Source organism: Musa acuminata, chromosome BXJ2-1, assembly GCF_036884655.1.
Source record: "Musa acuminata AAA Group cultivar baxijiao chromosome BXJ2-1, Cavendish_Baxijiao_AAA, whole genome shotgun sequence".
Lineage (NCBI taxonomy): Eukaryota > Viridiplantae > Streptophyta > Magnoliopsida > Zingiberales > Musaceae > Musa > Musa acuminata.
In genome coordinates, this window is record NC_088338.1 from 14246298 (window position 1) to 14258605 (window position 12308).

The 12308-nt window shown below is 55.3% G+C and overlaps 1 protein-coding gene across 1 annotated transcript; it reads right to left on the bottom strand.

Annotated features, from left to right (window-relative positions):
* Positions 1-10905: 10905 nt before the first annotated feature.
* On the bottom strand, positions 10906-11697 carry LOC135598198 (uncharacterized). Its single transcript, XM_065091738.1, has one exon. The coding sequence runs from the start codon at positions 11695-11697 to the stop codon at positions 10906-10908; it is 792 nt and encodes a 263-aa protein (XP_064947810.1).
* Between the last annotated feature and the right edge of the window lie 611 nt (positions 11698-12308).

A 12308-nucleotide genomic window follows, 5' to 3' on the forward strand; every position in this document is an offset into this window, starting at 1 on the left:
GTCGCACCTTCCCGACGCAGCGGTGAGGCTTCACCCCCACGCTACATTCCATCCGGACCACCGTGACCGGCCACCACGGCTGCCCCGAGGAGCGCCGCGCTGGATCCCTGCGCATTCGGACCCGAACCAAGCCGCGTTGGCCCCGAGGCCACGGCATACAGTTGTTTCCCGCAACATTTTGGCGCTAGAGGAAGGGCCCGAATGTCGAGCGATCAGCAGATCCACTCTGGCGAACCCACAGCCATGGGGTCGCGTCCGATCAACACCCCAGAAGAACATCCCCTGCGGGATGAACCCTGCGACGAGCGCCCTGCCACGACATCGGAGCGCTACTGGCGGCTGTTCAATGACCCGGGTTTGTCGCCGCTCGACGTCCCTGTTGGCCCGCCACATATTTCGCCCGAAGCCTTCCACGATCTCGCTCACCAAGTCCGAGCGCTGGCGGGCATGATGCAGACTATCATCCCGCTCGTCTCCCAACCGACACCCCCACATGCAACCCAGCCTTTGCAATAGCGTGAGCCCCCCGCCCGGACGCGTGCGCCACTCCCTAAGCACCCAATTTTGCCTCGAAACCGAACGACCCAGCTCGGAGACCGAGAGGCAGAAGGCACGTCGAGCCGCCCAGAGCCTGAGGTGCCACCCGCGGACTCGACAAACACCCTGCAAGCCCAGTTGCGCCTCTTCAATCAACACCTCGACGAAGTACAACAGGAGGTTCGCAGGTCAAAGGGGGAGTTCAAGGCGGACGGATACCAAGGATCACCGTTCGCACCCGAAATACAAGATCAAGTGATTCCACCACACTTCCGGCTCCCATCCCTGGACGCCTATGACGACATCGCTGACCCCGCGGATCACGTGGCCGCGTTTCGCGCCCAAATGTCGCTATATGGGACTTCTGATGCCTTGATGTGCAGGGCGTTCCCAACGACCCTAAGGGGACCGGCCCGCGCATGGTACAGCGACCTGAAGACCGGGACCATCTCTTCCTTCGACCAGCTCGCCCGAGACTTCGAGCTCAACTTCCTAGCCTACGCCCGTCCAAAGCCGTTCGTGGCGTTGCTCCTCGGACTCCACCAAAGGGAGGACGAGCCCCTCTGAGATCATGGTCGATACCGGGAGCTCGGCCGACATACTCTACTTCGACGCCTTACAAAAGCTCGGCTTATCCGGAGATAACATGAAGCCGATGTTCTCGGCACTCACCGGATTCACCGGTGATTCAATCTCGCCGCTGGGGGCGATCACTTTACCATTGACCTTGGGAGCCCCGCCGAGGTTGAAGACGGTGATGACCACCTTCCTGGTAATCGACCTTCCCACTGCATATAACACCATTCTCGGCCGACCGACCCTCAACAAAATCAGAGCTGTCGTCTCGACCTACTACCAAACTGTGAAGTTCCCGACCCACGCCGGAATCGTTGGCGGACCCCTGGGAGGCGAAGAAGCCAGCCTCCCATCCTGAGCCGAGGGGGTCCACCATCGACGTGCCGCTGCTAGAAGATCGGCCGGAGCAGATGGTTAGGATCGGGTCAGGGCTACCCGAGCAAGAATGAAGACAGCTCGTCGGCCTCCTACAGAAGAATGCCGACATCTTCGCTTGGTCGCCCTCTGACATGATGGGCGTCGACCCAGAGGTTGCGCAGCATCACCTCAACATTTCACCCGACGCCCGCCCGGTAAAACAAAAACCTAGACGATAGGCCCCTGATCGGCAGTTGGCCATACGAGAAGAAGTAGGCCGACTTCTGGCAACAGACTTCATAGAAGAAGCCAGATACCCACAATGGCTATCCAATGTAGTCCTCGTCAAGAAAGCTAATGGAAGCTGGAGGATGTGCGTTGATTACACCAGTCTTAACAATGCATGCCCGAAGGATTGCTATCCCCTTCCAAAAATCGACCAGTTGGTCGACGCCACGGCCGGACACGCCCGCCTCTCATTCCTGGACACCTTCTCGGGATACAACTAGATCAGAATGGCACCCGAAGACCAAGAGCATACGACCTTCCTCACCGATCAAGGGGTCTACTTCTACAAGGTCATGCCCTTCGGATTGAAGAACGCCGGGGCTACATACCAGAGAACGGTAAACAAGATGTTCGCCCACCAGATCGGGCGGAACATGGAAGTTTACGTCGACGACATGATTGTCAAAAGCCAAGAGGCGGGAACCCACCTAGCCAATCTGGCCGAGACGTTCGCCACGCTGCGTAAATACGACATGAGGCTCAACCCCGCGAAGTGCGCCTTCAGCGTTACCTCGGGAAAGTTCCTCGGGTTCATCATACACGAAAGAGGAATTGATGCCAACCCAGAGAAAGTTCAAGTGATCATCAATATGCAGTCGCCTCAAACGATCAAAGACCTACAACGCCTTAACGGGAGGCTCGTCGCCATGTCCCGTTTCCTTACCCGGTCAGGTGATCGCTGCCTCCCCTTCTTCAGGGCGTTGAAGAACCCGAAAAACATTCAATGGACGGCAGAATGCGAGGAAGCCCTCAAGCAAATGAAGCAGCCTCTACCTGGCTGCCTCCCAGCACGCAGTCAGTTCCATCCTGGTCAAGGAAGATTCCGGCGAACAGCTCCCGGTCTACTATGCCAGCCACGTCCTGACCGGGCCAGAGGAACGATACCCCCCGATCGAGAAGCTGGCGCTTGCACTCGTGCTGTCAGCCCGGAAGCTACGCCCCTACTTCCAGGCTCACCCGATGGAGGTCATTACTGACCAACCGCTTCGGCAGATCTTATCTAAATTTGATGTTGCAGGACGTCTCCTCAAATGGGCGGTGGAGCTCGGCGAGCATGACATACAATACGTGCCCAGGACCGCTATCAAAGCCCACTCCGTGGCCGACTTCATAGCAGAATTAACCCAGATCAGGGACGAGGATCTCGAACAACCTTCCAAGGCCTGGGTCCTGCACGTCGACGGATCGGCCAACTCAAAAGGTGCCGGCGCGGGGCTGGTGTTGCAAGCTCCCGACGGGCGGTCGTTCGAACGTTCCCTCTGCTTCGGGTTCCAGGCCACTAACAACGAGGCGGAATACGAGGCGCTCTTAGCTGGACTCAGGCTGGCCCTCGAGATGCAGGTGGTCGCCATCCGAGTCCTCACCGACTCGCAACTGGTAGCCGAGCAACTCAACGGGGGATACGAGGCTCGGGACCCGATCATGGCCAAGTACTTGGCACAGGTAAAGAACCTGACAACCAAGTTCCCTCATTTTGCATTGTCTAATATCCCGAGGGGAGAGAATGGGTGAGCCGACACGCTAGCTAAGCTGGCATCAAAGTCGGCCCTAGAAGCTAGGCCCGACGTCGAGGAGCTCCCTGCCCGTGCCATCGAAGTCGTGACGGCAACCTCGAGCGACGCACCTACCACCTGGGTACAAGAATTGTTGCGCTTCAAACGGGACGAGACTCTTCCGCCCGACGAAGTGGCAGCTACGCGCCTGCGTCGCACGCACGCGTGGTATACCAAGGTGAGTGGATGGCTTTACAAGCAGTCTTTCACATACCCCCTCCTACGATGCTTGGAGCCCGACGAAGCTCGGACGGTTCTGGCCGAGGTCCATGACGGAATTGTTAGGATCGAGAGCACTAAGAGGGGGGGGGGGGGTGAATTAGTGCAGCGGAAATCTTTCAGCGATTAAAAACGAAAGCTGCGTTCGTTCGATAAAAACTATTTTGATGCAAAAGCCGATTCTAAGATTAAGTGCAGTTTACGTCTAAACACAGTTTGCGTCTAAATGCAGATTGCGTCTAAGCGCAGTTTGCGTCTAAACACAGTTTGCGTCTAAGCCCAGTTTACGTCTAAGCTCAGATTGCGTAAATCACTTGTTTAGATCAAAAGCGGTTTAAGCAGAAGTAGAAAGACAGTGTGCTGCTATTGTACAGCTCAAAAAGTAATCTGCAAAATGTAGATTTACGTCTAAACGCATATTTACGTCTAAACGCAGATTTACGTCTAAACACAAATTTACGTCTGAATGCAGATTTTCGTCTAAACCTTGAAACTCGTTCGTAAAATTGCAGAAGATAGTTTGCAGTTATAAATAGAATCAAAACGTAAATGTAAACTGCAAAGAAACTCGTTCGTAAAAGCGCAGAAGACAGTTTTGCAGAATCAAAACGTAAACGTAAACTGTAATGTATGAAAACACCGATTTACGTCTGAATGCAGATTCGGAAAGATCAGCACTTAGAAACTTGTTCGTAAAGGTGCAGAGAGCAGTAGCTATGTAGGAGGTTTGCAGTAATGATAAAGTGCTCAAAATAAACGCAAACCAGAGATTTAGAGTGGTTCGATCAGTCTTGACCTACTCCACTTTTGGCTTCCTCCACCGACGAGGTCACCGACGTCAACTAGAGGCCTTCCTTCAATAGGCGAAGGCCAACTACCCTTTTACAGATTCACTCCTTTTGGCGGGCTTAGGAGACAACCCTTACAGAAGTTTTCTCTCCTCTCTTTACAACTCAAACTTGAAGAATAGAAAGAGGAGAACTAGCAGTTTTGAGCTCTAAGAAACACAGAAAGATAGCAAGATTTCGAGTGTGTGTTCTATACTTTCAGTGTTGAATGGGTGGGGTATTTATAGGCCCCAACCCAATTCAAATTTGGAGCTCAAAACAATCAAATCCCGGAATTCCGGGATCAGGCGGTTGCACCTCCTGACTGGAGAGGTTGCACCGCCTGGCAGAGCTCGAGGACTGAGCCCAGGCGGTTGCACCTCTCTGTCAGGGGCGGTTGCACCTCCTGAGTCTGGCTCGGAGACTGAGCCCCAGGCGGTGCCACCTCTTGACTGAGGCGGTTGCACCTCTCTACCAGAGCTCGAAGACCGAGCTCAGGCGGTGCCACCTCTCTATCAGGGAGGTTGCACCGCCCAGTCTAGCTCGAAGACTAAGCTCAGGCGGTGCCACCTCCTGGCTGGGGAGGTTGCACTGCCCAGTCTCGCTGGGAGGCTTAGCCCAGGCGGTGCCACCTCCTGGCCTAGGCGGTTGCACCTCCTGGTGCAATCAGGGTCCGAATGGTTAGCTCCATTCGGCCCAATTTCAGTCTTTCAGGGGCCCAATTGCCCCAAGATTAAGCTAATGGGATCACCTCCCATTTTTCAACTTAATCAACGTGCTAACTACGATTAGATCTAAGACAATTTCTGCAGCTTTGCTTCGGTGCGTCAATCGCTTCTTCCGGCGAGTTTCCGGCGAACTTCCGTCGATCATCCGATGAACCCTCGGTGATGCTCCTGCGGACTTCCGGCAAACTCCTGGACTTTGCGACGATCCACTTGGCGAGTTCCGACGAGCTTCGCTTGGCAAGCTTCTGGACTTCTCGGATCTATTCTCGCAGAACCTCCGACGACCGTCCGAACTTCCGTCGAACTCTCGAACTCCCAACGTGATCATGAACTTGACTCCGGCGCAACTCCTGCTGCTTGTCTAACTTTCATCGTAGTTAATCCTGCACACACAAAACAAAAACTTTGATCGAGAAAATTAATCCTAAGCAATTAACCAAGTTGTCCGGCATGTCATTGGTCCCTCGACGCTTCGTCCGATTCTTCGGCGCATCATCCTTTCCTGCAGCCTATTGCCCAATCGGCCAGTTGACTCCGCAACTCCGATATCCTTGGTACAATACCCGCTCTTCTTGGCCCGATGCCCGAGTCCACGACCCGAAGCCTTCTGTCGATATGTCAACCGATCCACCGGCCCGACGTCCAATCTTCTGACATGTTCCTCCGGCACAACATGATGTTCCTGCTTTAATTGTCTCATCCTAATCGAAGCATCCTGCATCACTCAAAACGCAGATTAAATCATAAACATATATCAAGGAGTTTCATCATCAAAATACGAGATTCAACAGGAATCTGCGGGGAACACATCGGCGGGCGAACCCTGGCACACAAAATACTTCGCCAAGGTTACTACTGGCCGACCATGCGCCGGGATGCGAAGGCCCACGTGCAACAGTGTAGTTCGTGCCAAGAACACGCCCGCACACCCCGGCAGCCCGCGGTCCCGCTCACCCTCATCGACTGCGCATGGCCGTTCGCGCAATGGGGGCTGGACCTTCTCGGTCCTTTCCCCCCAACCTCGGGAAGTGGGTCGAGGCCGAACCACTGGCGATGATCACGAAGCGGCAAATAGAAAAGTTCATGTGGAAGAACCTGGTGACTCGATTCGGCTTGCCCAAAACCATCATCACAGACAACGGGTCCCAGTTCACCGGCAGAAGATTCCGGGAGTTCTGCGCGAACCACGGAATCCAGCTAAGGTTCAGCTCGGTGGCCTACCCTCAGACGAACGGATTAGCAGAGGTGACCAATCGGTCCATTCTAGATGGGCTCAAAAGAAGAGTGTCCGCTGCCCGATCGGCTTGGACGGACGAACTCCCGAGCGTCTTATGGTTGCTACGCACCACTCCCAAGACCGCGATTGGAGAATCCCCCTACAGCCTCGCGTTCGGAACCGAAGCTGTCCTTCCGCCCGAGGTAGCCATTGCCACCCTTCGGATAGGAAGCTATGACGAGGAAGTCTCGAACGAAGGACTTCGAGCCGCCCTCGACCTGCTGGAGGAGCAGCGTGCCGACGCACACTTAAAAGCCCTCTCTTATAAGAGAGCGGTCGTGAGGGTCTACAACCGAAAGGTACGACCCCGACCCATCAAACTGGGCGACCTAGTCCTCCGGAGGACCGAGGTCAGCGATCCGACCCGAGCGCGCGATAAGTTGGCTCCCAATTGGGAAGGCCCTTACCGGGTGACCGAAGTTGTCAGGGTCGGTACGTTTCGACTCGCGACGATGATGGGCCGCCCCTTGCCAAGGACTTGGAATGCGCAAAACCTCAAAAAGTTCTTCCCGTGAGCAGAGACTTGACTAAGAGACAGAATTGTATTGCAACATCAAAAGACACAAGCAGACAAATTGGGGAAAAAGACTGCGCTCATTCAAGAAACCCATTACATGTCAAAACTTCCAAGCGACAAGACAAACAAAGGAAAAGTACAGACACGACAACACTTATTCAGGAGCGTCGGGGCTATCGTCAAAAGGCACCTCCTTCGGCATGTCGACACCCATGTCCTTAGGAAAGGAGTCGAAGGGGTCTTCCGCGATCTCTAGGTCAGGGTAGCGCCCCTTAAAATGGGCAAGGGCAATCCGGTACCCGTATTCGTACAAGACCTGCCCAGTCCGAACAAGGCCAAGTTGAAAGCCTGAGGAAGCGTTGTAGTCCTCGATCAATTTCTTGTCCTTTTCCGGCCTTTGACGGACCTCGACGTTAAGGGCCTCGGAAGCCCCCCGTGCCTTGGCGCGCGCCTCTTCTAGGCGGCGGATCAACTCCAGTGAATCCGCCCGCGCCGAGCGAGCTTCGGCCACAGATGCCTTCAGATACATTTGAAGTTCCATACTTCGTGCCTCAAACGCCTAAAGTTCGGATCGAAGGCGCATTGTCTCCGCATCCAAATCCGCGGCGCGCTGCTCAGCCGCCGCGACCGCCTCGGGACCCCCCCCGGCGCGGAGCTCGTCCACCTGTTTCCGGAGCTCGGCGTTACGACCACTCAAGGCGGCGATGACTCGCCCCGCGTCACGAACGCGGTCCATCAGCGCTGCGGCGTAATGATTGCCCTGCAGACAAACGAGTCAAAAAACTATCCGGGCACACGTAAGTAAAGGAGCGGGATAACACTCACCCATAGCAGCGACTTAGCAGACTTGCCGAGGAGGACCTCGGAGGGCAATGTATACAAATCCCGAGCTATGTCGGGATGAAGCCCCCCGCGGACAAACTCGGCGGCCGAATCCCCCTCGGCCGACACCCGGCTGCCCCGGGTGAGGCCCAGCCAGCGGGCCACCAGTGGATCGGAAGCCTCGCCCCGTGGGAGACTGCCCACCACCCGCATCTGGTAGGGTTCATCCTCCCTCCCGGTCGGCAGACGACAAAGGTCGCGGACGGAGGGCCCTCGGGGAGCCTCCACCGCGGCATCCCTACTAGTACCCGCTTCGCATCTCCCGGGGCTCCCCCCGGCGTGGCCCGCCGGTGCAGTGATGACCCCTGCCGTCTGGACCGCGACCTCTCCAGAGACCTCCCCCGAGGAAACCCTCGCCCTCTTCCGTGGGAGACCGGCCTCGACGTCCACCGGGGTCTCCCTCGAACCAACCCTTGCCGCGGCCGGCGAACGGGACGATGCGGCCGACGAAGTCTTCCTCCCGCGCACGGTAGTGAGGTTCACCATCTCTGCGCGAAAAAACCGAACTCAGTCAGAACGCCGAAAAACATGAGGACCTGCCACTACCCTCTTTAAGGCATACCTCGAGGCACCGGGCTAAGACCCGCCTCGACCAACCACTCCTCGGACATACTCCGAATGGCTTTTGAGGATGGGAGGATTTCTTTAAGCCTTCGGAGCTCTCGGCGCTCCACGTCGTCCAAAGCCGAGGTTGCATTGTCTATCGTGCGCGCCGCCCACCGGACCCCGAACCCCTAGTCCTCTGAGCAGCTGACGAAAAAGAAACGCTCCTTCCACCCCTTATTACTAGAGCGAGCCCCGCTAACTCGAAAGCCCGCTCGGGCGGACAGATAGTAGCCCCCCGACCCCTTGGAAAGGCGAAAGCAAGAAAGAAAGAGAGACAGGGTTGGGGCGATATTGGCATAATGACATTCCCCCAGGAACGCCACGATGTAGCGCTAGGAGTTGGGCGACATCTGAGACGATGAGATGCGCCACCGTGAAATACAAGAGGTTATGAGGGGGTGCAGGGGGAGGCGCAGCCCGGCCTCAAAAGCATCAATGGTGAGGGCGAAACCCCTCGGAATTGGGTCGTACGACCGTTGGCCCGGTTCAGGTGCCAGGAGAACAAACTCCTCCGGGATGCTGTAGAGATCCCAAAGGCGACTAAGCAATGACTCGCTCACAGTTGAGTCATGGTCGTGTGGCCACATCAGGGCTTCGAGGGCCCGGGCCGCTTTTTCATCGGATGACGAACTTGGATTCGACACTACCACCATTCTTCTGGCTCTAGCCGAAGAAGAGGAAGAAGAGAAGGAGGAAGAAGACACCATCATTACTGACCTTTAGTAAGAAGAGGAGAACGATCGATGCAAACGAAATAGTGGAGTCCGAAGCAGCGGAGTCGGAATAGATAAGGAGACCCTCAGGGGGCTTGCCCCACGCTACTTATAAACAGGCCACATCCCGCCAAAACAGCGACCCTTCCTCTCCGAAAGTGCGCTGCGAAGACGCAAACGTCACCTCGCCATAAATATAGCCTGACGTGGCAGCTAACGGCAGCGCGGTGCAAAGTACGGAGGCGCTAATCATATCAGTCTCGAAAGCCGGCGACTCCCGAAAGGGGCGGCCCTTTGACCTTCCCCAGGGAAAAAGCAACCTGATCGCCCGCGCCCGCGGTTGAATGATCAATAGCTGACCAAAACAAAGTTGTTCCTCGGCTACATGATGCCCGAGGCCACACCCTCGGCCGCATAATGCCCGAGACCACCTCCTCGGCCACGTAACGCCCGAGGCCACTTCCTCGGCCGCATAATGCCTGAGGCCACCTCCTCGGCCGCATAACGCCCGAGGCCACTTCCTCGGCCGCATAATGCCCGAGGCCACCTCCTCGGTCGCGTAACGCCCGAGGCCACTTCCTCGGTCGCATAATGCCCGAGGCCACTTCCTTGGCCGCATAATGCCCGAGACCACACTCGCGCGGTCTGTCCGCCCGCGTCGTGCTACTCGGCCGCATGACCATCGCAGCCACACCCGCGCGGTTTGTCTGCCCGCGTCGTGCTACTCGGTCGCATGACCATCGCAGCCACACCCGCGCAGTCTGTCCGCCTGCGTCGTGCTACTCGGCTGTATGACCATCGCGACCACGCCTACGCGGTCTGCCTGTCTGCATCGTGATCCTCGGCCGCATAATGCCCGAGACCACACCTGCGCGGCCAGCCCGCCTGCGTCGTGCTCCTTGGCCCCATGTTCCCGAGACACACCTGCGCGGCCAGCCCGCCTGCGTTGTGCTCCCTGGCTCCATGTTCCCGAGACACACCTGCGCGGCCCGCCCGCCTGCGTTGTGCTCCTTGGCTCCATGCTCCTGAGACACGCCCGCGCGGCCAGCTCGCTTGCGTTGTGCTCCTCGGCTGCATAATGCTCGAGACCACCATCGCGGCCAGCCCCCTGCGTCCTCCTCCTCGGCTCTATACTCCCACTTGCCCGCTCTAGACGAGCTCGACCTCACGTCGCCTGAGACTGCTGCAAACACCAAGGGACAAAGCCATGCCTCGGACTCCCCCCAATAGCAAAAACCGACGCATAGCTTCTTCCGGGGGGGAATATGATAGGGGTAATAATGCCTCAAGACTCCCCCCAATAGCAAAAACATATATGTTTGAAAACTATATATGTGCCTGCACAACATTCTTTTTTACTTCAATTTCTACTCTATATGGTTTGAGGCCTACCTTACCAAAGAATACTCATCCAAAGCTTGATGAGCTGCTGCACAAGTGTTGGCAACAAGATCCAACTGCCAGGCCTGACTTCTCAGAAATATTGGAGATACTACAGCTTATTGCTAAAGAGGTTCATCATCTAAGCCTAGGATTCTGTTCCTAAATTCCAAAACTTCTTTGACATGATGGTTTTGAAACTATCAAACAGGTCGAAGATGAATCCGATGACTGCCGTAAGGATAAGTCATCAGGTGGATTTCTTTCTGTTCTACGACGTGGCCACTGAAACTTCATTTGATCAAAATGTAGGTACGATCTCATCACCGGCAATTTCCAGCCATAGATAGAGATAGTACCTTAAAACTGTACAGTGTTCAAATTTCATGGCTTGTTTTTCCTGGTTCTTAATTTTTATGCTTTTAATTCTTTTCTCTGTGTTTTTGTTATTTGTTACCACTTCGTAAGGTGGAATTTGCATTACCCGGGATCCCAGAGCAATCTCCGGCAGCGACGGACACGGAGCAGCACGTGCCCAAGAACAAGATACGATCCCCGATATCCTCCAGTTCCACGGCCACCGCCGGCCTGCCTGTGTCGCCAGGGTCGAACCTGAAGACACGGGTGCTGTCGACGATCTTTCCATCTGCAGTCGTCTTGTTACAGTGGGAAGCCAAGTAATTTTTGTCGATCATCGTCGCCCTCCCCGGCGGGCCTGGGTCGACGTCGAAGACTGCTAAGTAATTTTTGTCATTGTAGACAGCGCACAACCTCCGCTCGCCGTAGGGCACGACGTCAGTCAGGTTGAACACCTGCGGCACTCCTGGGAAAATCCAATGGAGATCATCGAAAGGTTCGTTGACGTTGTCCTTCCACGATCTGTCCCCTGGGCGGCAGGTAAAGCAGCGCTTGTATATGCCGTCGAGGAAGACGATTGCCACGAAGTCCCGGTCGAGGGTAGGGTCGGAGGACAAGACGGCCTTGTCGACGATGGCGTTGGACTCGACCGTAATGTTGGGGTAGTCCGTTTTGATGAAGTAAGATCCGATGCCGTCCTCCGATTGGTAGAACAAGAACAGTCCGCGTGATTGGAGGGTGGAGAGTGGGGGAAGAGGAATGTCTTCGGCGGTGACGGGGTTGAAGAGGGAGACCGCGGAGGTGGCTTCGGAGATGAGGACGAGCCACCCGTAAGAGGAGCCGATGCAATACATGCTGGTGGTGTGAGGTAGGCGGCGCATGCTTCCATTAAAGGCGTTGGCGAGGCAGAAGGCGGAACTGTTTCTTGGTTCCGGGGTAGAGAGGTAGAGGAGGAAGGGGAGCTGAGCGGGGAGGTGACGGGGCCGGGGGGGGGACGGCGGAACGCCAACACTTGCAGACGGCGCGGAAGCGGATGTAGTCGGAGGCGCTTCTCAAGAAATGGGAGGTGAGCTTGACGAGATGCTGGCGAAGCCCTGTCCACATAGGTATTCTTGGGACATGGTCGGCCATTGTGCGTCCCCTCTTTCTCACTCTCTCTACCTCTATCTAGATGATGTCCGCCTCAGCATCTTGACGGCATCCAACGGCTTTGTTATTTTTACGGTTATGGAACAGTTGAGATATGGTACGGAGAGCTGCGGCGGGGGAGCGGGAGGAAAATTAAGTATAAGTTTAATTTTCTATAAAATAATGGTCATATAAATTATCATATTCATAATATATTTTAGAAAATATATTTCAAATGATATGATTTTTATGAGCTTGGCATAAAGTTAATGTTAATGTATACATTACATAAGCATACAAATATATAAATTACAATGGAAATATATTATGTGCATGCATATATAACGACGTATGATGTGAGTGT

Excerpts from the sequence above, each read along its gene's own strand:
- LOC135598198 (XM_065091738.1), bottom strand. The coding sequence starts at position 11,697 with ATGCGCCGCCTACCTCACACCACCAGCATGTATTGCATCGGCTCCTCT.